This window comes from Macaca nemestrina, chromosome 17 (genome assembly GCF_043159975.1).
Source record: "Macaca nemestrina isolate mMacNem1 chromosome 17, mMacNem.hap1, whole genome shotgun sequence".
NCBI classification, from domain to species: Eukaryota; Metazoa; Chordata; class Mammalia; order Primates; family Cercopithecidae; genus Macaca; species Macaca nemestrina.
In genome coordinates, this window is record NC_092141.1 from 75,035,660 (window position 1) to 75,062,009 (window position 26,350).

General features: G+C 38.1%; 1 protein-coding gene across 14 annotated transcripts in view; it reads right to left on the minus strand.

Annotated features, from left to right (window-relative positions):
• The window catches only part of LOC105469025 (centrosomal protein 112), a 535,394-nt gene that overhangs the window by 361,114 nt on the left and 147,930 nt on the right, over positions 1-26,350 (minus strand). For all 14 annotated transcript variants that reach the window (XM_024788889.2, XM_071083480.1, XM_011719542.3 and 11 more), the window contains one exon: positions 11,616-11,695. In XM_024788889.2, coding sequence (XP_024644657.2) covers positions 11,616-11,695 — 80 coding nt within the window. The remainder of the gene's footprint in view (positions 1-11,615; positions 11,696-26,350) is intronic.

Sequence of the window (26,350 nt, forward strand, 5' to 3'; positions counted from 1 at the left end):
TCCATGTGTCCATGTGATCTCATTGTTCACTTCCCACTTATAAGTGAGAACACGTAGTGTTTGGTTTTCTGTTCGTTAGTTTGATGAGGATAATGGCTTCCAGCCCCATCCATGCCCTTGCAAATGACATGATTTCATTCCTTTTTATGGCTGCATAGTATTCCATGGTGTATTTGTACCACATTTTCTTTATCCAGTCTATCACTGATGAACATTTGGGTTGATTCCATGTCTTTGCTACTATGAATGTGCTGCAATAAACATACATATGCATGTATCTTTGTAATAGAATGATTTATATTCCTTTGGGTATGTGTATCCTTAACAAAACATAAAAGCATGATGAAGATATATACCCAGCAGAAGTGTGTATATTTAGTTGCCAAAAGAAACATATAAGAATGTTCACTGCAGCACCTTTTAATAATATCCCCAAACCAGAAACAGCCCAAATGAATACTGACAGTAGAATGGAGAAATATGTGGTGGTATATCCACTTTGAAATACTATTCAACAAATGGGTATGTAAAAAGTACAATGATATGCAACAATATAAATGAATCTCACAAACCTAAATATTGAGCAAAAGAGGCCAGGCACAAAAAAACTGCATTCTATACGACTCTATTTATGTGTAGTTCAAAAATAGAAAGTCAAAATAGTGGCTGCTCTTGAAGGTGGGGCAGTGACGGTTCGGGGCTCAGGAGGGAAGCTTCTGCAATGCTGTTAATATTCAGCTTCTTGATCTAGGAGCTGCTTACGTGGGTGTGTTCAGTTTGTGTTCTTGTTGGCATGTATGTTATACTTCAATAGAAAGTTATAAAACTATGAGACTGCAGGATGAGTCCCCTCAATAAACTTCAGTTCATAGGAAAAAAGCTACCAGGAGTCAGAAAAGGGGTGTTATACGTCAATATCAGATATATATGAGCAGAAGATATCTCTAGTTCATGGCCAATACGGCTTGTGGCTAGGGTGGTTTCTAAAACCCATAATCTGAGAGGAAATAAACATCCTAATCTGGGCATGACAGTAAGATTTCAAAGGACAGGATTAGAGCAAGTCCAGAAACGTCACCATGCACTTTTTCCCTTGCACAGTTAGGCTTTCACTGAGTTGACCACACATGTGGTTCACCTCTCAATCTGTGGGACCCTAAAACATCATTTGGCTTCTTTTTGTTGTTGTTCTTGAGACAGGGTCTTGCTCTCTTACCCGAGCTGGAGTATCGTGGCATGGTCATAGCTCACTGCAGTCTCCAACTCCTGAGCTCAAGCAATCCTCCTGCCTCAGCCTCCTTAGTAGCTAGGACTATAGGCATGTGCCACCCAGCCAGCTAATATTGTCATTGTTGTTTTTAGAAATGGGGTCTTGCTACATTGCCTAAGCTGGTTTCAAATTCATGGCCTCAAGCAATCTTCCTGCCTTGGCCTTCCAAAGTGCTGGGATTTCAGACATGAGCCATTGCACACAGCCCTCATTTAGCTTCTAACAGGAATTCTGTCCATGATTTACAGCGAAATAGTTCTAGGAGAATAGGATGTGGGGGAAAATAGGAAACACACGGAGAGCCAAACATGTAAAAAAGAACCCACTCACGGCACTTCCTCAAAAGGAAACGAACATTCCAGTTTCAACACTCCCTGTCAAGTGATTACAATACTAAGTGACCATTTGGGGCAGTTCATTTGTATCCCTGCCTGCTGTGGGGCCACTTTTGGTTCTCTTTCTCTCTCTGGTGCCATTGGCCTAATCACAAGGGAGAATGTTTTCTCTAAGGGCTCCACCATCAACCCCTAAACTAAACATCTTTGATGTGCCCCTTGGGCACACTCATTACCCTTTTCCACCCAGTTCTGTGCCCCAGAGGTGAGTCTCTTTGATCTCCATCAAACCCGAAGGGCTCCCATGCCTTCGGGTTTCAAGTTGAATTCAGCAAGGAGCCTGATCATCAGAGTCCCATGCTGTTAGGGATTAAAAGAAAATGGAAAGGCTGAAGAGTTCTTGGAGTGGGGCGCGGTGGGGGGTGGGGAGGCAAGTTTTATTCCCCATTCCTCTTAGAATTCTAACCTGGCCTTGATTGTTTTTGTTCTTCCTTCCTTGGGGGCAAGAAAGTGGGTAAATTGATCTTCAAAGATTAAAACTTCACAAAATGTTAGACAAAGGAGAATGATATACAGAAGTGATCATTCCAAAAAAAGAAAAGGCAAAACTGGATTCTGTTCAAATAGACATCTTTGATATAGGTGGGAAAATAGAAGAGGGTACACCTACCTTACATGTTCTCCAGATAGCAGCTCCCTTGGCTGAGGTTCAAGTATAGTTCAAAATCTACTGCTCCATCTCTGGTCCCTGATATGTCACCAATTAGGGCATCAAAAAGTCATCCAGGACAAGTGCTATTGTTCCAGGACCCACCCAGCCCTTCCCTCAGTAGGCTTATTCAGTCCGCGGAGCATTCTGGGCATTTTTTAGGAAATACAATAAACAGAAACAGCTAAAAACAATGTATCTCTGAAATGTTATTGAAATTCCTCTTTTGAAAAATGTCTGATTTTTACCCTAACAACTGCATCCTCACCCAAATCTCATCTTAAACTGTAGCTCCTATAATTCCCACGTGTTCTGGGAGGGACCCAGTGGGAGAGACGCAGTGGGAGATAACTGAATCATGGGTATGGTTTCCCCCACGCCGTTCTTGTGACAGTGAATAAGTCTCACGAGATCTGATGGTATCTAAGGGGAAACCCCTCTCACTTGGCTCTCATTCTCTCTCGCCTGCTGCCATGTAAGACGCGCCTTTCTCCTTCCGCCATGATTGTGAGGCCTCCCCAGCCACATGGAACTGTCGAATCCAACAAACCTCTTTTTCTTTATAAATTACCCAGTCTCGGGTATGTCTTTATCAGCAGCATGAAAACGGTCTAATACAATTCCTAAATATTTTTTCATCACGGCATGTTTTGACTCAAATCCTACACCATGGGAAAAAAATATACGTGTGTGTGGGTGTGTGTGTATACAATACAATAAGTTAAATTCCAGTGTTTCAAAGTTTTTAAAATCATTACATTTGTATCTTTATAAATGACGAAACAGTATTTAAAAACTCAGTATTTCACTAGAAGCCCAAACCCCACCATTAGGCAATATGTCCATGTAATAAACCTGCACATGCACCCCCTGAATCTAAAAGAAAATATTTTTAAAATCAATATTTATACTTCAGATTTCCATTTACTCAATCTATGTTACATCTATATGGAACAAAAATGTAAAACAATGCAGCTTTTCGTCAGCTGTCTCTTTGAAATTATTTGTGAAAGTTTATTAACTGTGATGAAGAAAAGGTACTCAGATGAGACTGGAGAGTTCCAGAGAAGCTCCTTGTCCTGGCACGTCTCATCCGCTGTGGCTGCATCCATCCTCTCCATCATGGGCTCACCAGTGTCCCAGAGTCACTGTCTCTTACATGGACTATTACGATGGCTTCATCTTCCTTATTTTCCTGCTTCCACTTTCTCATTACTTAAATTTATATTTTCTTTCCTGCCAGGGTAATCTCCCTAAAGTATAGTTCATTCATGAGATTTACTTACCCTGAAATGTTAGGATATTTAGGAACCAAAATAAGTACGCTAAAATCAGATTCAAGATTACAAAGTAATAAACTAAAAGTAGAAGATGAATCTGTGTATTACACATGAATTCACACAAGAAAAAAGTCTGAAGCCTCTTACATGGAGAATATTTTTTCTTTTCATTAAAAAATCCTGGATGGGCGCAGTGGCCCATGGCTGTAATCCCAGCACTTTGGGAGGCTGAGACGGTGGCTCGCCTGAGCTCAGGAGTTCACGACCAGTCTGGGCAACACAGAGAAACCTCGTCTCTACTAAAATACAAAATAAATTAGGCGGGCATGATGGCGTGCAGCTGTAGTCCCAGCTACTCAGGAGGCTGAGGCAGAAGAATTGCTTGAACCTGGGAGGCGAAGGTTGCAGTGAGCTGAGATTACGCCACTGCACTCCAGCCTGGGTGACAGAGTGAGACTCTGTCTAAAATAATAACAATAATAATAATCGTACACTTATTAAAAAGCTCTCTTTCCTATTCTATATTCCATAAGCCTCCTAAAAGCCTCTCTTAACGGGCTGTGGTAGGGTGTCCTTTCATTATAGGTGAGAAAAACTCTCACCTGTTTAAACAAAAGTGTGTCATCCCTGACAACTCTCCATTTATTATATGAAATACACAGAAGGCTGTTCAGTCAAAAACTCAAAATAGACTTTTAGCTATTTCCAGAAACTTGATTTATACTCTGCTCCACCCCTTACTGGCTTAAGTGATTTGGGACAAATTCAAAGTATCTCAGGACCTTGAGGAATCCTTGGACACGTTTAATTAAAAATATATGCAAAACATAAATAAATTTTTTAAAACCTTATATGCTTCCCAACTAGGATGAGCATACAATATTTAACTACCATTAATGTTTTATTATAATTCTTCCTTCTAAAACTTTATTGGTTTATTTTGTCTTTATTATTGTCATAAGCTATAAAACATATGTATATATGTATGTTTTTATATAAATATAATGTCAAGATCCCTTTCAATGCATTTATACACACACTCTCAACACCTTACTCTGGGTGACAGAGTAAGGCCTCGTCTCAGGAAAAAAAAAAAAAAAAAAAGAAAATGTTCTAAAATTGAATTATGGTGATGGTTACAAAACACAAAACTCTGTGAATTTACTAAAAATCATATATTGTGCACTTAAAACAAGTTATTTTTATGGTGTAAGAATTATACCTCAATAAAGCTATTTTCTTTAAAAAGAAAAAGCAACTGATGCCAGGAAAAGATTACTTCTTCTGGAGAACCTGTTGATATGATTTTACAAGGCAATGAGAAACTAAGTAAACAGAGCTAATATACATATATAATAGAGTCCTTATAACAATAATATTAATAATACATCTATATAACAGACACTATTCTATATGCTTTATGTAAACTCTTCTAAGCCTCTCAACAATCTTAGAAGGAAGATCTTATTATTATCCTCATGTTACAGATGTAAAGCCTAATCACGTGGAAATTAAGCATCATGCCTAAGGTCACACAGTTAGTAATTTAAGTTAGAAATTGGAAGGGTGACAACTGGGTCCAGAGTCCATGCTCTTAACCCACACTAAATTCAAACTGTTCCCAAAACCACCTAAAAGAGTTCAAGTCAAAGCAAATTTAGAATTTAAATACAGTAATACTTTTATATCTAGTACAATATCTACCATTGTCTACATGTTTGTTATATTTTAATTACTTGTTAATATGTTTATACTATAAGTCATTTAAGTCTGTTCTAGAACTAAAGACAAATATTTTATTCATCATTTCTTATAAAACTTTCACTATATCAGTGTTTTATAAATGCAGGAACTTGCTGAAATGAACTCCAATAGAAATTACTAAATTATTTTTCCTATATTTACTCATTATTTAAGTGATATAATCCTGAAAGCATTTTTTTTAACTTTCAAGTCTGGGGTACATGTGCAGGTTTGTTATATAGGTAAACTTGTGTCATGGGGTTTTTGTACAGATTATTTCATCATCCAGGTATTAAGCTTAGTACCCATTAGTTATTTTTCCTGATCCTCTCCTTCCTCCCATCCTCCATTCTGCCATAGGACCCCGTGTGTGTTGTTCCCCTCTATACGTCCATGTGTTCTCATCATTTAGCTCCCACTTATGAGTGACAACATGCAGTATTTGGTTTTCTATTCCTGCATTAGTTTGTTAAGGAAAATGGCCTCCAGCTCAAGCTATGTTCCTGCAAAGGACATGATCTCATTCTTTTTTACGGCTGCATAGTATTCCATGGTGTATATGTACCACATTTTCTTTATCCAATCTATCATTGATAGGCATTTAGGTTGATTCCATGTCTTTGTTATTGTGAATATTGCTGCAATAAACGTACACGTGCATGTGTCTTTATAATAGAACATGATTTTCTATTCCTTTGGGTACTTCTCAGTAATAGGATTGCTGGGTCAAATGGTACTTCTGTTTTTAGGTCTTTGAGGAATTGCCACACTGTCTTCCAATGGTTCAACTAATTTACACTTCCACCAACAGTGTATAAGTGTTCCTTTTTCTCTGCAACCTCACTGGTATCTGGTTTTTTTGTTTGTTTGTTTTTGTTTTTTTTTTTTGCCTTTTTAGTAATAACCATTTTGACTGATGTAAGATGGTATCTCATTGTGGTTTTGATTTGCATTTCTCTAATGCTCAGTGATGTTGAGCTTTTTTGCTTTTTTAAAAAAAAACTGTTAAGAAAATGTTTGTGGTTTTATTGTATCATCAGGCATTGAAACATCTGAACAAATCAATGTCTGGGTAGTTAAGCAGCTGCTTTCTCCTTCACTTCTTTGGATTACTAGAGCAACTTGTCAGTAGATTAAAAAAAAAAAAAAAAAAAAAAAAAAGGACAACTTTTGCATTACTTAAGTCTTTCCAAGGCATGCGCTGGTACAACACTAACTTCTCCCATCAAATGCAACTAGTCTAGCGTCCAAACATCAAGCATAACACCTCAATGGCAGCAGAGCACTGCGCCCACTCTCACCGCGGCGCTGCTCATTTGCGCATGATATCTGGAGCAACTGGAGGAGTGGGAATAGTATTGGGAAGAGGACAGAGGAGGAAACAGCATGCTTGGCTGAGAGGAGGTCAGCCGAAGTTGTGCAGGACAAGTCTGAACGCGTCATTGGTGCAAACCCAAGCATCGTTGGTGTTCTTTAATAGGAACATGTGGTGGAACCCCATGATGGGATCTTCACGTCTTAAGCTGGCCCACAACCACGCTGATGATGCAGCTATGTGGCATGGCCTGATAGTCCCGTGCCGTGAGGCTGTACTGGATTTTCTGGAATGGAAGGATAGACAACTTCTCCACAGTGGCGGCTTTCCCATGGAACTGTTGTCCTTCTGACGTAAGGCATGACGCATCAATGTAAATTGCGCCTAGTTGGGTTCTATCTTTATCAAATAACTGGTAGCAATGTTGAATGAAGCTGGATCCAATCTGCTCCCAAATGGGCTTGTCTCCTACTCTGGAGCATCACTCAGCGTCGGGGAGACCTGAGGGGCTGGCACGATGGTGGCAGTGGTGGCAGCAAACCAGCGTGGTGTGCGTGAGCGTTTTTTCATATGATGGTTGACCACACGTATGTCTTCTTTTGAAAAGTCTATTCATGTCCTTTGCCCACTTTTTAATGGGTTTTCTTAATTGTAAATTTGTTTAAGTTTCTTATAAATGTTGGATATTAGACTTTTGTCAGATGCACAGTTTGCAAATATTTTCTCCCATTCTGTAGGTTGTGTTTCTTTTCATATTCTAGTGAACTACTACTGTACATATATTTAATACTAACTGAAAAATAGAAAGCTTGTCCATATTAGTGTCAGGGTTAAAAATATTTAGAATGTTTATGGCAATGCAAAAAGAGTTTAAAATATCAGAATAAATATGTTAAGGCATTTTTGTATTTTATTATAAAAACAGAGTTTGAAAAAGTTAATCAAAAAGATGGTTTTGGAAGTTTTAATCGAATACTTTAAAATAGACTATACACTGTCTCAAAATAATGCTTTATTATGTTTACAGCACCAAAAACTTAAAAATTAACCAAACTTATAATATCCACATTTGTTGTTTATGAATTTTAGCTCCTCCGAAAATACAATTATTTGGTTTTATACCATCATCTTCCTTTCATTAGAGTCTATTTAGTTCCCCATATGCTTTAATAACTTATCTTTGAAAAATGAAAAATGAACATGTATAACTCATACCATTAAAGTTTCAGATAACTTTTCATTTCTGGAGGTTATTAAAATTATTTTCTACAGTAAAAACTAAATAGGAAGCAAAAGTGTTTAATACATATGTAGAACAAAAATTGAAAAGAATAGTAAGATAACAACATTAAACTAGTTTCATTTCTTAGAAACAATAGCAACAGGCAAATGAGCTTTAAGGAGTTAGCATTTAAAGTGAAAAATGCTAACTACAATCCTCCTTCTTAAATAATGATGGGTTCTGAAATATCAACTTGAGCTCTAACCCAAAGATGAGTTGACAGTTTCAATTGCTTGGAGAGAGTATAAATATCAAGTACATCATCCTCTCATAGAACAGTTCCCAGCCTTTTTGCCTCTGATACAATTACTATGCCAGAATAAAGCCACTCAACTTTTCCATTAACATCTCAAACACATTATATATTATCCCAATTCACAAGACTATCCCTACATGGTCGCAAAATTCTATAATCTGAGAGAATCAAAGAACTTGACACTTAGAAGTCCTTAGGAGAAAAGGAAAGGAGAAAAGAAAAGAGTATATCTGGTCATGTAACAAGATGAAGAAAGAGAGCTGGGAAATAGAAAGAGACAAAACTAGTAGAGGCCAGCATCTCTACAGAGACAGGAGAGGATGGCACCAAACTCCCAGGATAATTTATTCTCCACTTTTCCTTCACAACTCAGTTAAAGACTTTTCCTTCTCTGAGATGCCTCCCATTACTAGTCAATCTTGCCATTACCTTATGTTTTTAAAGTATTTTGCCTTATACAGCATGTATCATGTTTTCATATGCATACAAATTTATATTTATATATCCCTATTTTCTCTGATAGCCTCTCTACTATATGTTCAACATGCACAGAAGAAATAAACCCTTATTAAATGAAAGAAAGAATAACTACATGAATGAATAGCACTACATTCTAAAACTGAAATTTTCCATCTTTGTGTATTTTTAAGGAAAAAAATTTGTTAATAGTAAAGGCAAATTTCTACATCACAAAGCTGTCTTGTAGCAAAATGGAACTGTCTCTGGGCCAAGCAGATCTAATGCTATTCTTAGATTCAAAAGCAGTAGCAGTCACAATATTCTCCTTTGGGAAAACAGCCAACTTGTGCTGTTTACTTTGAAGTTAGACCTCACAATAATTTAGCCTTTTACTTTCAGACTACATTATTATTACTATGCTGGGGACTGTACTGTTAAGATCATTCAGACATTTAGCCAAAATGAAAGTATTAACTATATGGAAGATGGATAAATAATCTACAGAATAATTTTATTTAACATTCTAAAATATCTTCTTTTAACTCCAAGTAAAATTCAGTATTTTGGCAAAGACCTTTCAAGTACCTAAAGAGGGTTACTTGGCTCAGAAAATGATTATATTGTATATAGAAAACTGCAGAAACTTCAGGGCTCTTTGACTATCTACCAGCACCACTAAAAGATACTATATTGTTACATACATAAACTCCTAATATTACACTGAAAAGATCTTTCTGAACTTTAATTGCTGTTATGGTCAACAGGTTAATACCTAGTTATTCTAAGTACTTCCAATGCCTAACCTGGACTGGAAAATCATTAAGAACATCATTACATCTTGAGCTGTCTTCTCAACCTTTTATTTCCTTTAGTATGATATTACAACATGTAAACATTGTAGGTACGAAACAAGTATTTGTTGTCTTACCGCTATTTAAAGCAAAGGTCCCAAATCCCCAAGCACCATACAGGTCCATGGCCTGTTAGGAACCAGGCCACAGCAGGAGGTGAACCCTGGGCGAGCCAGCATTGCCACCTGAGCTCCGCCTTCTGACAGATCAGCAGCGGCACTAGATTCTCACAGGAGCGAGAACCCTACTGTGAACTGTGCCAACAGGAGATCTAGCTTGCACACTCCTTATGAGAATCTAATGCCTGATGATCTGAGGTGGAACAGTTTCATCGCAAAACCATTCCCCACCCACCCCCTATCCATGGAAAATTGTCTTCCATGAAACCAGTCCCTGGTGCCAAAAAATTTGAGGACCACTGATTTAAAGAAATTACCTCTTCCTCAGACTTATAAAATATAAATCCATAAACCAATGAAGAAATGAAGAAAGGATAAAGAAATTTTAAAAGAACAAAGGCAAAGTAGAACAAGAGAGGAAAAGTATGGTACATTTCATGAAGTTCATGGAGAAACCTTCATGAAGAAAGCTGTTAATTATTTTAAAGAGAAAAAAAGCAAGACTGGGCCAGGTGTGGTGGCTCACGCCTGTAATCCCAGCACTTTGGGAGGCCAGGGCAGGTGGATCACGAGGTCAGGAGTTCGAGACCAGCCTGACCAACACAGTGAAACCCAGTTTCTACTAAAAAAAAAAAAAATACAAAAATTATTCGGGCATGGCAGCACGTGCCTGTTATCCCAACTATTCAGGAAGCTGAGGCAGAAGAATCATTTGCACCCAAGAGGCGGAGGTTGCAGTGAGCCGAGATCGCGCCACTGCACTCCAGCCTGGGTGACAGAGTGAGACTCCATCTCGAAAAAAAAAAAAAAGCAAGACTGCCCTAGTTTTGTTCGAGATTTATTTAACTTAATACCTAATGAATATTATTGTTCTCTCCTGATTTCATCTAATTCATATTGACAAGGTAAACAAATAAGTCCCTCTGTAGATTAAAAAAATGGGTATCTTGTGATGCCATAGTTTACAAATCACATTAGAATGTTCCATTCAGGAACTGAGCCAATATATTTTATTAACAAGCAAAGTGAAAGAGAAGGAATGGTTATGCCATCTTCCCAGGCAGAATTCGATGTATTTGATCTTGGGTATTCTTTTTGGCCTTTCTGTAAGTCATTCTTATTTGGAGGTTTAGAGAAGCAAGTAAAATAAAATTACTGATTCTCTGGGAGTTAGCTAGGTATATTGAGCTCAAGAAAGCTTCTCCTCTTAAATCACTTTTTTGGGTCAGTCAACCTATTGATCTTCCTCCAATTAAACTTTTATCATTCTGTACCAAATTGCCAAATGTCTTGAATATCTCTCCAACTAGACTGTATAGTTCTGTGGGAATGTACTACACACTGGCTGACACATGGTGGGAACTCAATATTTACTGAGTTCAGACCTCACAGTAATTTACGTTTTAAGTTATCTAAATGAATCAATGTTTTTTCAGCTAAAAACTGCAAGGTCAAATCTAGTAATAGGAGGACCCAATCAGTTTAGTAAATGAATGGAGAAGACAAATAAAATCTAATATTTTAATGTATGCCTAAGTACACTAAAACGCTAAAATACCAAGTATATCATAAGACAAAACCTTTCCTAAATAATGCCTGTGTAGTAATCCATTTTCAAATATAACAACTGAAACATTTCATTTCTCAAATTGCTCAACAAAATCTACAGAGGAATTTCTAAATGTCCTAAGACCAAAATCTCATTTTTTAAAAAATCTGTTTTTGTTTAAGAGGGAGAAAGCATCTGAAACCACTAAGTTCTATTTTCTTACATTCCTATCACTTAAAAACAGCTGAACTGATTTTTCTTTTTTTAAAAAAAAATTACTGGCTAGTAATAAAATCCTGAAGATAGAGATTTGTGATGGAAAACCGATGCAAACTAATCCATAGCAAAGCTCTTATAAAAAGATAGTGTTTAGGTCCCAGTTACTTAATTTGGCTCACAGTTTAATAAAGGATAGTTTTAAATCAAATGCATTACAATTTTACTCACTTCAAAGCTTCCTCAAATTTATGAATTTTCTTTTGAGTATCTTCTTTTCCTTTATCAAGTTCGCTCTGTAAGTCATGAGCCTGCCATGACAAGAACATGGAAAATTTATTGGAAGACAAGTAAAGTTTACTTAAAAGAGACATACAAACAATGAAATAGTCAGTGATCACAAATCCATTTTTAATATTAAATTAGATTTAGATATTTCACGATAGAAACTTGGTCTACCATAGAATGATTTCAATACTATACTCAAATACCTATTTTCTGTTCAAAGTGAATTTCTTGAGTCTACCTGCAGGTGAATTCTTTTAAAATAAATTCATAAGTTAAAAGAAAATGAAAAAAAGGAACATTTTTGATTTTTAAAATTATATTTTAATCAAAGAAAAATCTTACAAGATTCAAGAGAATACAATAAACAATGTGTCTATATTCCCTGAACACATAATGTTTATGATGAAATGGTCTTCTCTTCCACAGCTGGGAATAATTTGTATAACCATTTTTACTGAGTTTGGAAGGAAACTGCCATCCCTCCCCACCCACCATGTCTACCTCTTTCCCAAATGTGGATCATTCGAGTAAATGAGATGGCAGCATCAATAACAAGCGCTAAATGAAAATTTGTCTTCAGCCGGGCACAGTGGCTCATGCCTGTAATCCCAGCACTTTGGGAGGCTGAGGCAGGCAGATCACAAGGTCAGGAGTTCGAGACCAGCCTGACCAACATGATGAAACTCTGTCTGTACTAAAAATACAAAAATTAGCCTGGCGTGGTGGTGCATGCCTGTAATCCCACCTAATCAGGAGGCTGAGGAAGGAGAATCGCTTGAACCTGGGAGACAGAGGTTGCAGTGAGCCAAGATCGCACCACTGCAGTCCAGCCTGGGCAACAGAGTGAGACTCCATCTCAAAAAAAAAAAAAAAATCTGTCTTCACAAAAAGCTCTTCATATCCATATGCAGATAAACACAACCAATGTGGACATTATACGGATCTTAAAATATAAAAGGGAAACTTTGGTACAGTGGACGAAAAGGAAGGAATGAAACAGCAGCCATGGCTCCACATACATGGCAACTGAGGATGCAGAGCCCAGCTGGGAGGGGAGGCAGGAAAGCTCGAGTTACTTGGTGGGGCGGGAATACCCACTCCAGACCTGCTGGTAAGCAAGGTGAGGCAGAAAGGGAAACGAGTGGCCAATAGGTTCAAGAGAGAAATGACAAGAGTAACAACAAAACACAAATACACTGCGACAAACCGTATCAGACTGAATCAGGGCTAGCCAAAAATACCTGTAGTTAGCTATTTATATCAGTTTAAATAGAGACCTATTTAACTCAACCCTATCTTTAACCTCTTCTTTTTAAAATTCTTTTGGATTTCTTCTCTCAGTGTTTTAGTAAATAAATACATTAATAAAATCAGTTTGCTTATAAACTAAAAGAAAGTAAAGGTAGACAGGAAATTTTCCAAGATAATATCGAAAAGCTTCTATGGGCTGCTATGATGATAATCTCAAAACTAAGAATACACCAAGAGGCAGAGAAGAAAAAGCAAGAGAGTTAGAAACCAGTAGCCACTCTCCCCCATATTTTAAATGGTAAATTTAAAGTATCTCATAAAGACTATTTGTCTTATGAGAAAGACCAACTTGCCTTGCAAACTTTTGCCACTACATTTATTTTATTTTACATGGGGGAAAAAGAAGTCTGTTGTTCAAGTTTTTAACATGTTCAAGTCTCAAATTATTATTTTGGATCCCTAATATGCATTACAGTGTTTGGCACACAGTAAGCACACTACACTGGAGTACAAACATTACTAAAGCACCAAAAGCACCATTTCAATGCAAAACTAGTCTTTTTAACGTGGAAAGTCAAAAACTAAAACCTCAAAATGAAATTCAGATACAACCTAATGCAAAGATCCTGGAAACATGTTTTTATATCAGTAAAAAATAAAATCTTAAGTGAAAAATCACCCAGCAGCTTAGGAAAAACACACAGAGAAAAGTAAATGTATTCAAGTAAAAGGTTGGGGGAAGGACAATTCAGAAGAAAGTTAAACGGAGAAACTAGTAAGTGAAATGTTATCTTACACTGGTGTTTACTTACACATATTTACCTATCCTTTTGCTTTAATCGTTCTTTGTTAGTCAAGTTCTCCTGCAAGCTGAATTCAGCCCAAATCATACACTTTCTTCTTTTAATAGAGGATGTTCTTAGATTTATTGCTAGCACTAAAATATTATTATTTATGCCATTTTTTCCTGTTTCCTAATTTTTTATGTTACTTTTTATACATGGCATTTTGTTACTATCCCCAACTCCTCCATGTTCTGACAGATTGATACATAGAGACAGAAAATGGCTTTTCCAGCTTTATTGCCATATAATTGGCAAAAAATATATACACTTTTGAGGTATACAACACGGTGTTTTTAAAATTTATTTTAATTGACAAATGACAAATTGTATATACATATGATATGCGTGAAGTTTTGATACATGTACACATTGTAGAAATATTAAATCAAGCTAATTCACATAGTCATCATATCATATATAGACTTATTTTTGTGATGAGAACATTTAAAGTTTGTTCTCAGCAATTTTCAATTATACTACAGATTATTATTAATAATAATAATCATGTTATATCTCCAGATACTTATTCCTCCTGTCTAAAACTTTTTTGTTTTTTTGAGACAGGGTCTCACTGCCACCCAGGCTGGAGTACAGTGGCACAATGATAGCTCACTGTAACCTCAAACTGCTGAGCTCAAGTGATCCTCCCACATCAGCCCCCCAGGTAGCTAGGACTACAGGCATGTACCACCACATCTGGATAATATTTTTTTAGAATCAGGGTCTCACTATGTTGCCCAGTCTGGTATAAAATGCCTGCCCTCAAGTGAACCTCTCTTGGCATCCAAAAGTGCTGGGATTATACTCATGAGCCACTGTGACCAGACTAAACTAAAACTCTGTACCCTTTCAACAGCATCTACCCATTCTCTGACATCCCTCCCCACCCAGCCCCTAGTAACCACCATTCTATTATCTGATTCTAGGAGTTTGATTGTTACTTCAGATTTCACGTATAAGTGAGATGATGCAGTACTTGTCCTCCAGGACCTTCCATGTTATTACAAATGACAGGATTTTCTTTTTTAAGGCTGCATACTATTCCACTGTGTATATATACCACAGTTTCTTCCATCCACAGATGAACACTTAGGTCAATTCCATTCACCCATAGACAAATACTTAGCTTGATTCTGTATTTTGGCTCTTGTGAATAGTGCTGCAATGAACATAGGAATGTAGGTATCTCTTAAACATACTGATTTCATTTCCTTTGGATATAAACCCAGAAGTGGAAATTGCTGAATGATATGGTAGTGCTGTTTTTAATTTTTTGAGGTACTTCCATACTGTTTGCCATAATGACATTCCCACCACCAGAGTACAGAAGCTCTCTTTCCTCCACATCCTGGCCAACACTTGTTATCCCTTTGGGGTATGTGTGTGTGTCTGTGTGTGTGTGCACGTGTATATGTGTGTGTTAGCAAAAGCCATTCTAACAAGTATGAGGTAATATTTCATTGTAGTTTTGATTTGCCTTTCCTTGATGATTAATGATGTCTAGAATTTTTCATATACCTGTTATTTGTATATCTTCTTTGGAAAAGTGTCTATTCAGGTCCTTAGCCCATTTTTTAAACATCATGTTATTTGTGTTTTTGCTATAAAGTTGTTTTAATTCCTTATACATTTAGGATATTAGTCCCTTATCAGATAAATGTTGCAAATATTTTCTCCCATTCTGTAGTTTGCTTCTTCACTCTGTTGATTGTAAATCTTTGCCACTTTGTATATCCAGAATGGATAACTAGTTATTTCAGATAGCCATTCTTCAAGTTCTGAGATTCTTTCCTCAGCTTGGTTGATTCTACTGTTAGCACTTGTGATTGTATTCTGAAATTCGTGAAGTGAATTGTCCAGCTCTATCAGGTAAGTTTGGTTATTTGTTAAAAAGGCATTTTCATATTTCAGATCCTATATCATTTTATTGTATGCCTTATAATCCTTGGACTGGGTTTCAACATTCGCCTGAATCTCAATCATCTTCATTCCTGTTCATATTCTAAATTCTACTTCTGTTATTTCAGCCTGGTTAAGAACCATTGCTGGGGAACTACTGCAGGTGTCTGGAGGTAAGAAGACACTCTGGCTTTTTGAGTTGCCAGAGTTCTTGCTCTGGTTCTTTCTCATCTGTGTGGGCTCATGTCCCTTCAACCTTTGAAGTTGCTGCCCTTTGGATGGTTGCGTTGTTTTGTTTTTTGCTTTTATCTCCACTGATGTCTTTGGGGGTTTGTGGCTTCCATCAACTGGAAGGTGGGGTCCATCAACTGGCTTCATTTCTAGTAGATTTTGAGGGGGCCAAGGTTCAGCTCAATACTCCCACACTGTATACTTTAACTCGGGCTGGTATCGGGTCACTGGCTTTGCTCTCTGGTCCCTCAAAGTTGGGAACCTGCTGTGTTAAATGGGCCAAAGTGTTCCTGGTCTGATGGCCACAACACTTCAATGAGTGGTGCCAGCCAAAGTGCTTCATCAGGCAGTGGCAATGTGATTCATGCTTGTTTGCATCTGCCAGCAGCAGTGGTAGTACAGCAGGTTTCACCCTTGTCAGCTGGGGTGGGGCACTGGCAGACCAGTGACTGCCAGCCTCTATATGCACATTCACAGTGGCAGCAGTGGCACCATGGAGGGGAGGGGTCACTGGCATCTGTGTGTGCATTCACACTGGTGGCAGCATTGGCATAGCAGTGGGTTTCTGGCTAGGGTGGGGCTGGCAAACTCCTTGTGCATATTCACACTGGAGGCAATGGTGGTGGGAGACAGGGCCACTGGACTCCCTGAGTGCTTTCATGCCAAAAATGGCAGCACTGCAACACAGCAGCACGTGGGGGACAGGTGCATTCACGCTGGCAGCAATGGCACAGTGGGGTGCACGCACATCACCACACCAGCATGGAAGGGCAAGGTTCACCCACACACACGTGTCGATATGGCAATAGCGGGATGGCCATGGGTGAGTGCTTGCTGGTAAACAGCATGGGGGAGGCTGCAGTAGAGGGAGAGTGTAAGTAGGCCGGTGCATGTCAGTGGGGGCCACTCTGCAGGAGCTCTCTGACAATCTGGCACAGTCTGCCAGCACAGGAGCTATGATGAGGACCCTGGGGTGGCATCCTGGTTGGGCATCTGAAGACTGCACTGTAAGCAGGCAAAGCCAGGCTATGGCCCTAGGAGAGGCCAGCAGATGGGAAAGTTCAGGTAAGACTGGCCCCATCTGCTCTGTTCAGGTTCAACAACTTTTTAAGGCTAGAGTCTCCCAGAGGAACATGGCCAGCCTTAGGGAATAGGCGACCCCAGCCACGCTCCCCTGCAGACATTCCCGCATCAAAACTCTCTGAGCTCCGTACAGGCTGGAGTCCTGCCCCAACTCGTCTCTCTAAGCAACTCTCTCTGCCAGCTCAAGTGTGGGAGTCATGGGGTCTTCTGCTGCAGGATTCCAGAGGTCCAAGGCAAGAGCAGCTCGCTCCTTGCCTGCTCAACTCACCCATTCCCCAGGAGTCATTAGGAGCCAGGAAGAAGACCCAGTGCATGGCAGCCCCATGCAGGGTTCCCAGCTTCCTCCCCTTTCAGTCCAGTGTCTCTGTCCTCCCACTGTCCACTCTCAATACCTTCCCTCTGAAGATTGGCTTGGAATGCGCCAGTCTTCCCAATGTCCTACACCGTGGGGGCAGACATTCTTCCTAGCTGCATCTAGTCAGCCATCCTTTCTCACATTTATTGATTCACCTATCTTGAGCAATCCTTGCATCCCAACAATAAACCCACTTGGTCATGGTGCCTGATCATTTGATGTGCTGTTGAATTTGGTTTGCTAGTATTTTGTCAAGGACATTGTCTTTGGAAACAGATTTTAACTACACCAATGATGTCATAAATATTTCACAATTATTTTTAATCTACATCCCTCTAATATTCAGCAAGTTAAAAATTAATACCTATGCCCTGTTAAAATAATAGCTTGGCATATGTTTACTTCTCCCTCTCCTAGCCATTTTGGTTTTCTTGTATATCATCTCGAGATGCTGAGGCAGATAGTGGTTTTAAATTGTTTTAACTTTACATACCTTCTTTTTCAAGATTCTCTTCTGACATTTCCATTGTTTATATTGTGGTACACAATAAATATTTAAATTCATCTCTATTTAATTTTGGCATTCACCAGTACTTTTTCATTCTTGAGTAATTTTTTTGTTTGATTTGATTTTTTGTTTATCCTTAGGTTGATTAAAGTCCATCATCCGGTAATTTTATTTTTCAAAAAGAATATCCAAGTGCTACATCTTTTGAGGCTTTGCACATTCAATACTGTCATTCTGCTGCCTTTATGCATATGGGTACAAGATTCTTAGGTCACAACATTTTGGCCTAAAACACAGCATATGTTAGTTTCTCTATTCTTTTATGACATTTAGGTTTGCAAATAAGAAGACTAAAGTCACCTAATCTTTGCTTTCCCTTTCCCCTGGTCTGGACATTTATAAAAATCATTCTCTTTATACTGTAATTCAAACATTTTAAAAAATCTTCTTGTATTGATTTTTAGCTGATAAAGAGTGGAATCTTTAAAATTACATACACAGACCTTCTGAAAAGTTTTCTCATATCTTTAGTTATTTCTGTGTTACTTTATTCTAAGCCTTCCTTCAGAAATATCAGTTGTTGTATACTGGTTTTATATTTTCTGCCTTAATATCACCTTCCTCAAAATTTTTGATTCTTTGTCCCTTTCTTTTGCAGTCTGAAAGGTCATTATGCCTTGCCTTCATATCGCTGATTTAATTCTTTACAAAATCTGACCTAACCCAACCAGCTCCTATGTGATCTTAAGTCTGCTATTGTACTTTTGGTTTCCTTACGATTTCCTTATGACAATTTTCACTTCATCCCTTTCTTTCCTTATGGTATCTGTTCCTCCTTCATAGATATCATATCTTCTTGTATGCTACTGGTGAATTTTTAAACATTTTCTTCTGGAGTAATACATTTTCAGGAGAAACTCCTTCCTCTGAATCTTCTGTATAATGCTCTCATTCCTTTCTTCTACAATACTTTCCCACAGACTCCATTTTGGTTCTGTTCTCCTCCTCATTCTTGAACACCATACACCACTCAGATTTGGTGCTTGACATTCAGAACACCATTCAGTTTGCTGCTTGACAAAAACTATAGAGGCTGTAACTGTGCATCTATTACGGGTCTCTGTGGTCTCCCTCGCAGAGATACAGCTAAAACCAATTCCCAGGAGGGTTTGCACTAGGTTACGCTGTTCTACTGAGGAGGCACGTTTCTCCTCACGCCACGGCCTGCTTCACTGGTAGTCTAAAATGATACGTCACATGGGAAACCAACAAGGAACTGCTATCAGAGCTGCTGACAAGTCAATAGGTATTTTGCACATTGGCACTGTGCCTCCAATGTACCATGTACCAGTAGTTTCCCCTCTACTGCTGATTTTTTTTTTTTTTCTGGGACTCAGAACTGCCTGCATAAAAGCACAATTGAGATTTATCCCTTTAAATGGGAAGCTTCAAAAAATTAACTTTTTGAGAAAAATCTATCTCTAAAATTGCACACTGATTATGAGTCCAAGCTCACAATCAGATGGCATGGATTTGTCTCCCTGTTCCTTCACAAACCACATAACATTCCTTGCCTCAGTTGGCTCCTCTGAAAAATTGGGATAACAATGAGTATATCAAAGAATTGTGATAAGTTAATAAATTACTGGATGTAAAGACCTTAGAACAATATGAGGAACATAATAAATGCTCAGTATATGTGAAACATTATTATTACCTTCTCAGATTGAATAACTCAAGGTTATTATGAACACCCAAAATCACAGTGTGCCACAACACAGTAATTCCCTTAGTCTGTCTACCTTTTTAGAAAGTAGTACCTGAATTGCTAAGCATTTTGACTTTTTGTAACTGCTTTTTATCATTCATTGTTGAATCTTCACCTCTGACAAGTTTTTAGCTGCCATTTCTTGATACTTGTCAGTGTGCTAACACAAGCACCTTGATCTAATTTATTGCTTCTAAAATTATTAGAATGAAATTCTCTGGGTGGGAAAATGAGGGACTCCCCTCTGAGGTAAACATCAACATACCAATGACCATACTTTTGAGCTGGGGGTTTCTTAAGGTAGAAACTGTTTCTCATTTTTATATCCCTAGGACGCAGGATAATATCTAGCCCATACTCCAGTAGTCAATAAGTATTGTTTTAAATCCGTTTTTTCTTAATTGAATATATCTGTATTGTTTAAGAGCCTTTTTGGATGGCATCTTTAGTTTTTACCTATATTCCAGATAGTTGTGGGTGATATAAGTAAACACCAGAAAAGTGAGAAATCATTGCATACGGATCTCGGCAAAACAGAAGAGATCAATACTTTTGGTGGGTTTAAAAAAAAAAAAAAATCCTTGTTTGTGCTGGGCACGGTGGCTCACACCTGTAATCCCAGCACTTTGGGAGGCTGAGGCAGACGGATCATGAGGTCAGGAGATCGAGACCATCCTGGCTAACATGGTGAAATCCCATCTCTACTAAAAATACAAAAATTAGCCGAGCGTGGTGGCACACGCCTGTGATCCCAGCTACTCGAGAGACTGAGGCAGGAGAATGACTTGAACACGGGAGGCAGAGGTTGCAGTGAGCTGAGATTGTGCCACTGCACTCCAGTCTGGGCAACAGAGCAAGACTCCGTCTCAGAAAAAAAAAAAAAAAAAATCTTTGTTTGTACATAAAAGAAACAAACAACGTAGAAGGAGATAATGCTATTGCCAACCATTCCTTTTTAATGTACAAATGGTAGTAAGCAATAAATGATTTGCTTGTAATCCTTTCCCCACTATAAATTGTTAATACCAGAAAAGAATTTAAAAGTGATACATAATGAAAACACAAACCAGATAGTCAAGGATACATAATATATTCTCAAACATGAGAATTTGCTATAAATAATTGACTTAAATAGCCATAAGCACATTTATTGAATATTCACTAAATATATTTTTTTGCTCCCTTGCATCCCAAGAATTTAGGTAATCACAAAAGGAATATTGTGTAAATAAGAAAGAGATTGTGCTATACATCAGAAACTAGATATACTGTGGCAGACACCATAGCATAGTAAAGTGCACAGACGAGGTACTGACCCAAACACTGACTAGCTGAACAACTCCGCAATGCCTCTTAACTGCTATGACCTCTGCTTCCCAATATGAAAAATATGGAGGATTAGGTTGCATAACTTCCGTAAATCTTTTCACTACACAATTTCACATTTTAAAACATCACTAAAGGTACACGTACTCTTAAAAATTATGTCAGTAGTAGTTCAAAAACACTATCCAATATGTTAAATATAAAGCTGTGACTATTTTAAACATGATTTTACAAAGTACACATGATTGCTAGGCATTGGAATAACTATATTTTAAGGACTGTGAAGTCCATTAGACTTCGTATCTCATTTGTTAAACAGTTCCATCAGAATGATTGTAAGTAGATATTTCAATTCAGTACATTTTAGAACATAGGTACTTAACATATGTCTGGCATGTTTCTCTAGGTAAACAGCACCATCTTTTACTCTCTGGTAACTGTTTGGAAAACAAGCAATAGGTTATTTGTAGGGGGCAGGTGTTTCCTTGCTAGTAAAATAATTTAGTCTAACCATTTCCTGATTTAACAGATGAGGACACTTCATCAAACAATGACATTTCAGTTTACTACTTATTATTTGTTTGATGTTCAAAGATCTTAAGAGCAGGCAATAGCCACTAGAGATCAATAAAGACCATTACATAATATGTGTGTGCTTAAATTAGGGACAGCATCTGATGCTGTTTCTTTTACCTCAAAGACAAGTTAGAATCCTATGCTCCTGTCCTGCTGCTGTCTCATAGGCAGAAGAGAACAATGTCATTCAATGGCATTTCCTCCTCCTAAAGAGATATTTAGAACTAAGTTTTATACCAAAAGTTATTGAATGTGCACACCTGTAACACTAACAACAACAACAAAAAACCCTATACATCCCATTTAGTTCTACAGTTACACAGTCCAGGGCTACGGAAGATTTATGTCAGGTCTTTGAGCTATCAAAAAGGATATTCCCTGAGAGGGATGTAAGACATCAAAACTTCAAGGCTTGAGATCACAGCCGGTTTAATAAAGAAAGAAAAACAGATGTCAATGTAAAAGGGGGAGATTATGAAATTAATTGTAAAATAAAAAGTAGCATGCTGAGCAACATTTTCTTCCAATGTAAATAATGCTAGGAACATATGCAATAGGAACGATGGCTATTTTTCTTTTAAAGATTGTTATTATTTTAAACAAATCTTATTTACAGTGAAAACAACTAATACACTTTAACAAGTAATGTTATTAAAAAGCAAGGTCAATTGATACCGCATGGAAAGGGAATCACTGTAGTTAAGATACCTAATAAAAAGGATTTAGGTCTGCTCCTTGAAGTGAAATAGAGTAGGAATGGTCAGCAGGCTACTGGATACGGATGAACTGAGCTCTAATATTCACTTTCTAGTGTACATTCACCAGGGAGGGAGACTGATAGCAGAAACCTTAGTTTACTTAGAAGCTAAATACCCAAGAAAAGATAATGGAAGAAGAAAGACTTCCTTTCTAGGTCTATCTCTATGTGTGTAACAGTCCTCAGTAGGATGTAATGAAGCCTGGGATAGGAAAACCTTATTTTACAAATAGCCAGTGCATCTCTTTCTCCTCACCACAACCTGTCTGTCTCACAGGCACATACATACCAGAATATCAGGAAGACGGCTTACCAGACTGCAACAGAGCAGGAAGCCAGGAAGCTCTTCCTTAATGGATGGACAGCCAGTGATCTGCCCAAAGAATGAACAGTGGACTAACAAGTACACCCAGAAGACATTGATGCCTTATACAGGAAGCAAGGATTATGAAAAAGTATGTCCATTTCATATGAAATATACTTAACATCTTGTATTGAGCTGCATTAGAACTGCAACAATAAGGAAATCTATTACGATTTTAAAAAGCACACGTGCAGGTCAATACATATTACTAGAAACACTTTTCCAAATGACAGAAACAGATTTCTTCCTATACATGAAGCTCATGGAGGGCAGAATCTATGTCTAATTCATCCTCAACCCCACCCCAGTACCTAATATAATACCTTCCCCAATATAACCATTTAATGGGTATCTGCTGAGTGACTATATGGATAAACAAGATGTGGTACTACAAAGCGTCTTTAACATTTTGTGATATAAACCATATTTACTTTTAATTTGTATTTATTCTAAATAAATGTTAACTTTTTTCATCTTCTATTATTTTGTATGTTACAAGTTGATTTGATAAATGTTGAAACAGCAGATAGTGATAAAAGCAGCAACAAAACCTTTGCCATTTAACTACTCTTTTACTTTCTACATCTTATACCAAAAAACAATTTAGAAACTTAAGTTTCATAGTCAGAAATCTATAGAACTCTGTTTTTCCCGAGATGGTGGACCAGAGGCCTTCCCAACATGCCTTATCTACTTGGAAGAATTTTGTCCAAGAAGGGAATGAAAAATCAACAGAAAGTGAAAGAAAACTTCAGATACTGGGGAAGAGAAGATGAGCAGGGAGACAGTGGCTAGGTCTGGTTGAGAACTGAGTGAAGCTCCAATATAGGAGAGGGGAAGAGAATGTCCCTCTGTAATCTACCTGTCTATTGGGGAACTGTGCAACCTAGGCACACCCTGTCCCTCCCAAGCCCTGGATATAACTAGGAGAGAGGCCAGAAGAGTGTGAAAAGGAATACCAGGAAGTACGCCAGGCATTGTCTCAGACCTGGGACCCAACAGGACAATGCCATTCTTGATTCTAATTCATATCGAGTTGAGTGGGCCTGAAACCTAGCAGTGGCAGCAGCACCAGCATTAGTCTTGGGCCAGGATTTGGAGTGCTGGATCTGGAGCAGGCAAAGAGCTCTCACAGCCAGAACTTAGAGGTAAGTGTGGTGTGCAATCCAGCTGTGGGTGCTAGTATTGGGATGCCCCTCCTTCATAGACTGAAATAGGAGGAGAGTTACTGAAAAGGCATGGTTTTGCCTGGGTAGTGGGTTTTGTGGCCACAGGCAGCTTTGAAAAATAAAGTAAAAAACTGCACGTAACGTTTCTGAGTGTTCCAATTGGCTCCCTTACTTGGAATAGGGATGTGAGCTCCCTCAGGTCTGAAGAGTGAGAGGTGGGTCCCTCTCCCTATTACCTGGAGTAGGCACGTGGGAAACCCATCACTTCCCATGCAGAGAATTCGGTGCAGCAGTGGCTGCTCTGTTTCTTGCCTAGCCTTATCTCCAGTCACATGCTGACTGCCTCTAGACCCCTGTCAGGGTGAGTGCTTGTGCCCACTGTTAGGAGGTGTGAATGCAGACTTGCCCAGTCCGGCTCTGCCCAGATTTGGCCTCCACTGAGACTGAGCACATGACCCAGTCCACTGAATATTCTATGGCCCAGCCATTGCCTGGGCAATGAAGTACCTCTCATGGTTAACAAAGATCAAGCATAAACTTTATTCCTACAAGAGCAACTGGCTTTTACCTGCAAGTGCCACCTACTGGTCTGGAGGCTGACTTGCAAACCCCATAGTAAATCTGCTGACACAAATGCACAGTGCTTAGGAATAACATAAGAATTCCATGCCCTTTGCTACCACAATCATCAATGCCACTGTGGCTTCTCAGGAGGCTATGAGCCCGCTTACCTTCTAGGTACACCACTACTACAACCAGTATTTGAGAAAGTCACCACACTAAGCCTGTTTACAACCAAGGAAATCATGCAAAGCCTTAACACTTAACATATCCAGAAGTAAACAGCTCTACTCAACATACTTCATAGTTATATCCGCAAGAAAAAAAAGTTACATTTCAATGAAATTCAAAAATAAGAAGTTACTATTTCTCCAGATGTGAATAAATCACCATAATAATACCAGAAGTATGAAAAAGCAGGGTAGTATAGTACCCACAAAGGAACACAGTAATTTTCTAGCAATGGATCCTAACCAAAATAAAATTTTTGAAATGCCAGATAAAGGCCAGGCACAACGGCTCATGCCTGTAATCCCAGCACTTTGGGAGGCTGACTTGGGTGGATCACGAGGTCAGGAGATCGACACCATCCTGGCTAACATGGTGACACCCCGTTTCTACTAAAAATACAAAAAAAATTAGCTGGGCATGGTGGCGGGCGCCCGTAATCCCAGCTACTCGGGAGACTGAGGCAGGAGAATGGCGTGAACCCAGGAGGCGGAGCTTACAGTGAGTTGAGATCGTGCCACTGCACTCCAGCCTGGGCGACAGAACGAGACTCTGCCTCAAAAAAAAAAACAAAAGAAAAGAAAAAAAGAAATGCCAGATAAAGAATTAAAAATACTGATTTTAAAGAGATTCAATGAGATAAAAGATATTCTGAAAACCAACACAAAGACATCACAAAATCAATTCAGGATATAAATTTTTAAAACTTGCCAATGAGATAGATATCTTAGAAAAAACAATTTCTGGAAATGAATAATTAAGAAATTACAAAATACAGCTGAAAGCTTCAACAATTGACTAGACCAAGCAGAAAAGAAAATTCTCAGAACTTGAAGACAAGACTTTTGACTTAATGCAGTTAAACAAAAATAAACTAAAAACAAATTTAAAAAGAATGAACAAAGCCTTTGAGAAGTATGGGACTACATAAAGCAACTGAAGTTACAAATCACTGGCATTCCTGAAAGAGAACAAAAAGCAAAAAGTTTAGAAAATCTATTTGAGGAAATAATTGACAAAAACTTCTGTAGTCTAGCAAGAGATTTAAACGTCCACATACAAGAAGTGCAACAAACACTAGAAAAAGATATTGCAAGATGCAATTCACCATGAGAAATAGTCATCAGATGTTGTCTAAAGTCAACAAGAAGGAAAACATCCTAAACTCAGCAAGACAAAAGCATCTAGTCACTTATAAAGAAAAAAAATCAGACTTCTCAGCAGAACCCTTTTACAAACCAGAAGAGATTGGGATCCTATCTTCAGAGTGCTTAAAAAGAAACTGTCAACCACAAATTTTATATCCTGACACAATAAGCTTCATAAACAGAATATAAGGTATTTCCCAGACAAGCAAATACTGAGGGAATTTGTCACTATTAGGCTGGTTCTATAATAAATGCTCAAAGGAGTTCTAAACATGTAAATGAAAGCTCTGTATTCACCATCATAAAAACACATTTATGTATAAACTTACAGGTCTTACAAAGCAATTGCACAAAGGAGGAAGAGAAAGAAATTAAATAGCGACATGACAAAACACCAACCCACAAAGACAGAGAAAAAAGAAACAAAGAATTTATGAAACAACTAGATAACATTATAACAAGAAAAAAAACTCACATATGAATATTAACCTTGAATGCAAATGGAATGAATGTTCTACTTAAAAGATAAAGATTGACAAAATTGATTTTTAAAAGCCTGAACAACAAAAAAAGTACAGACCAATATCCCTGATGAACATATATGCAAAA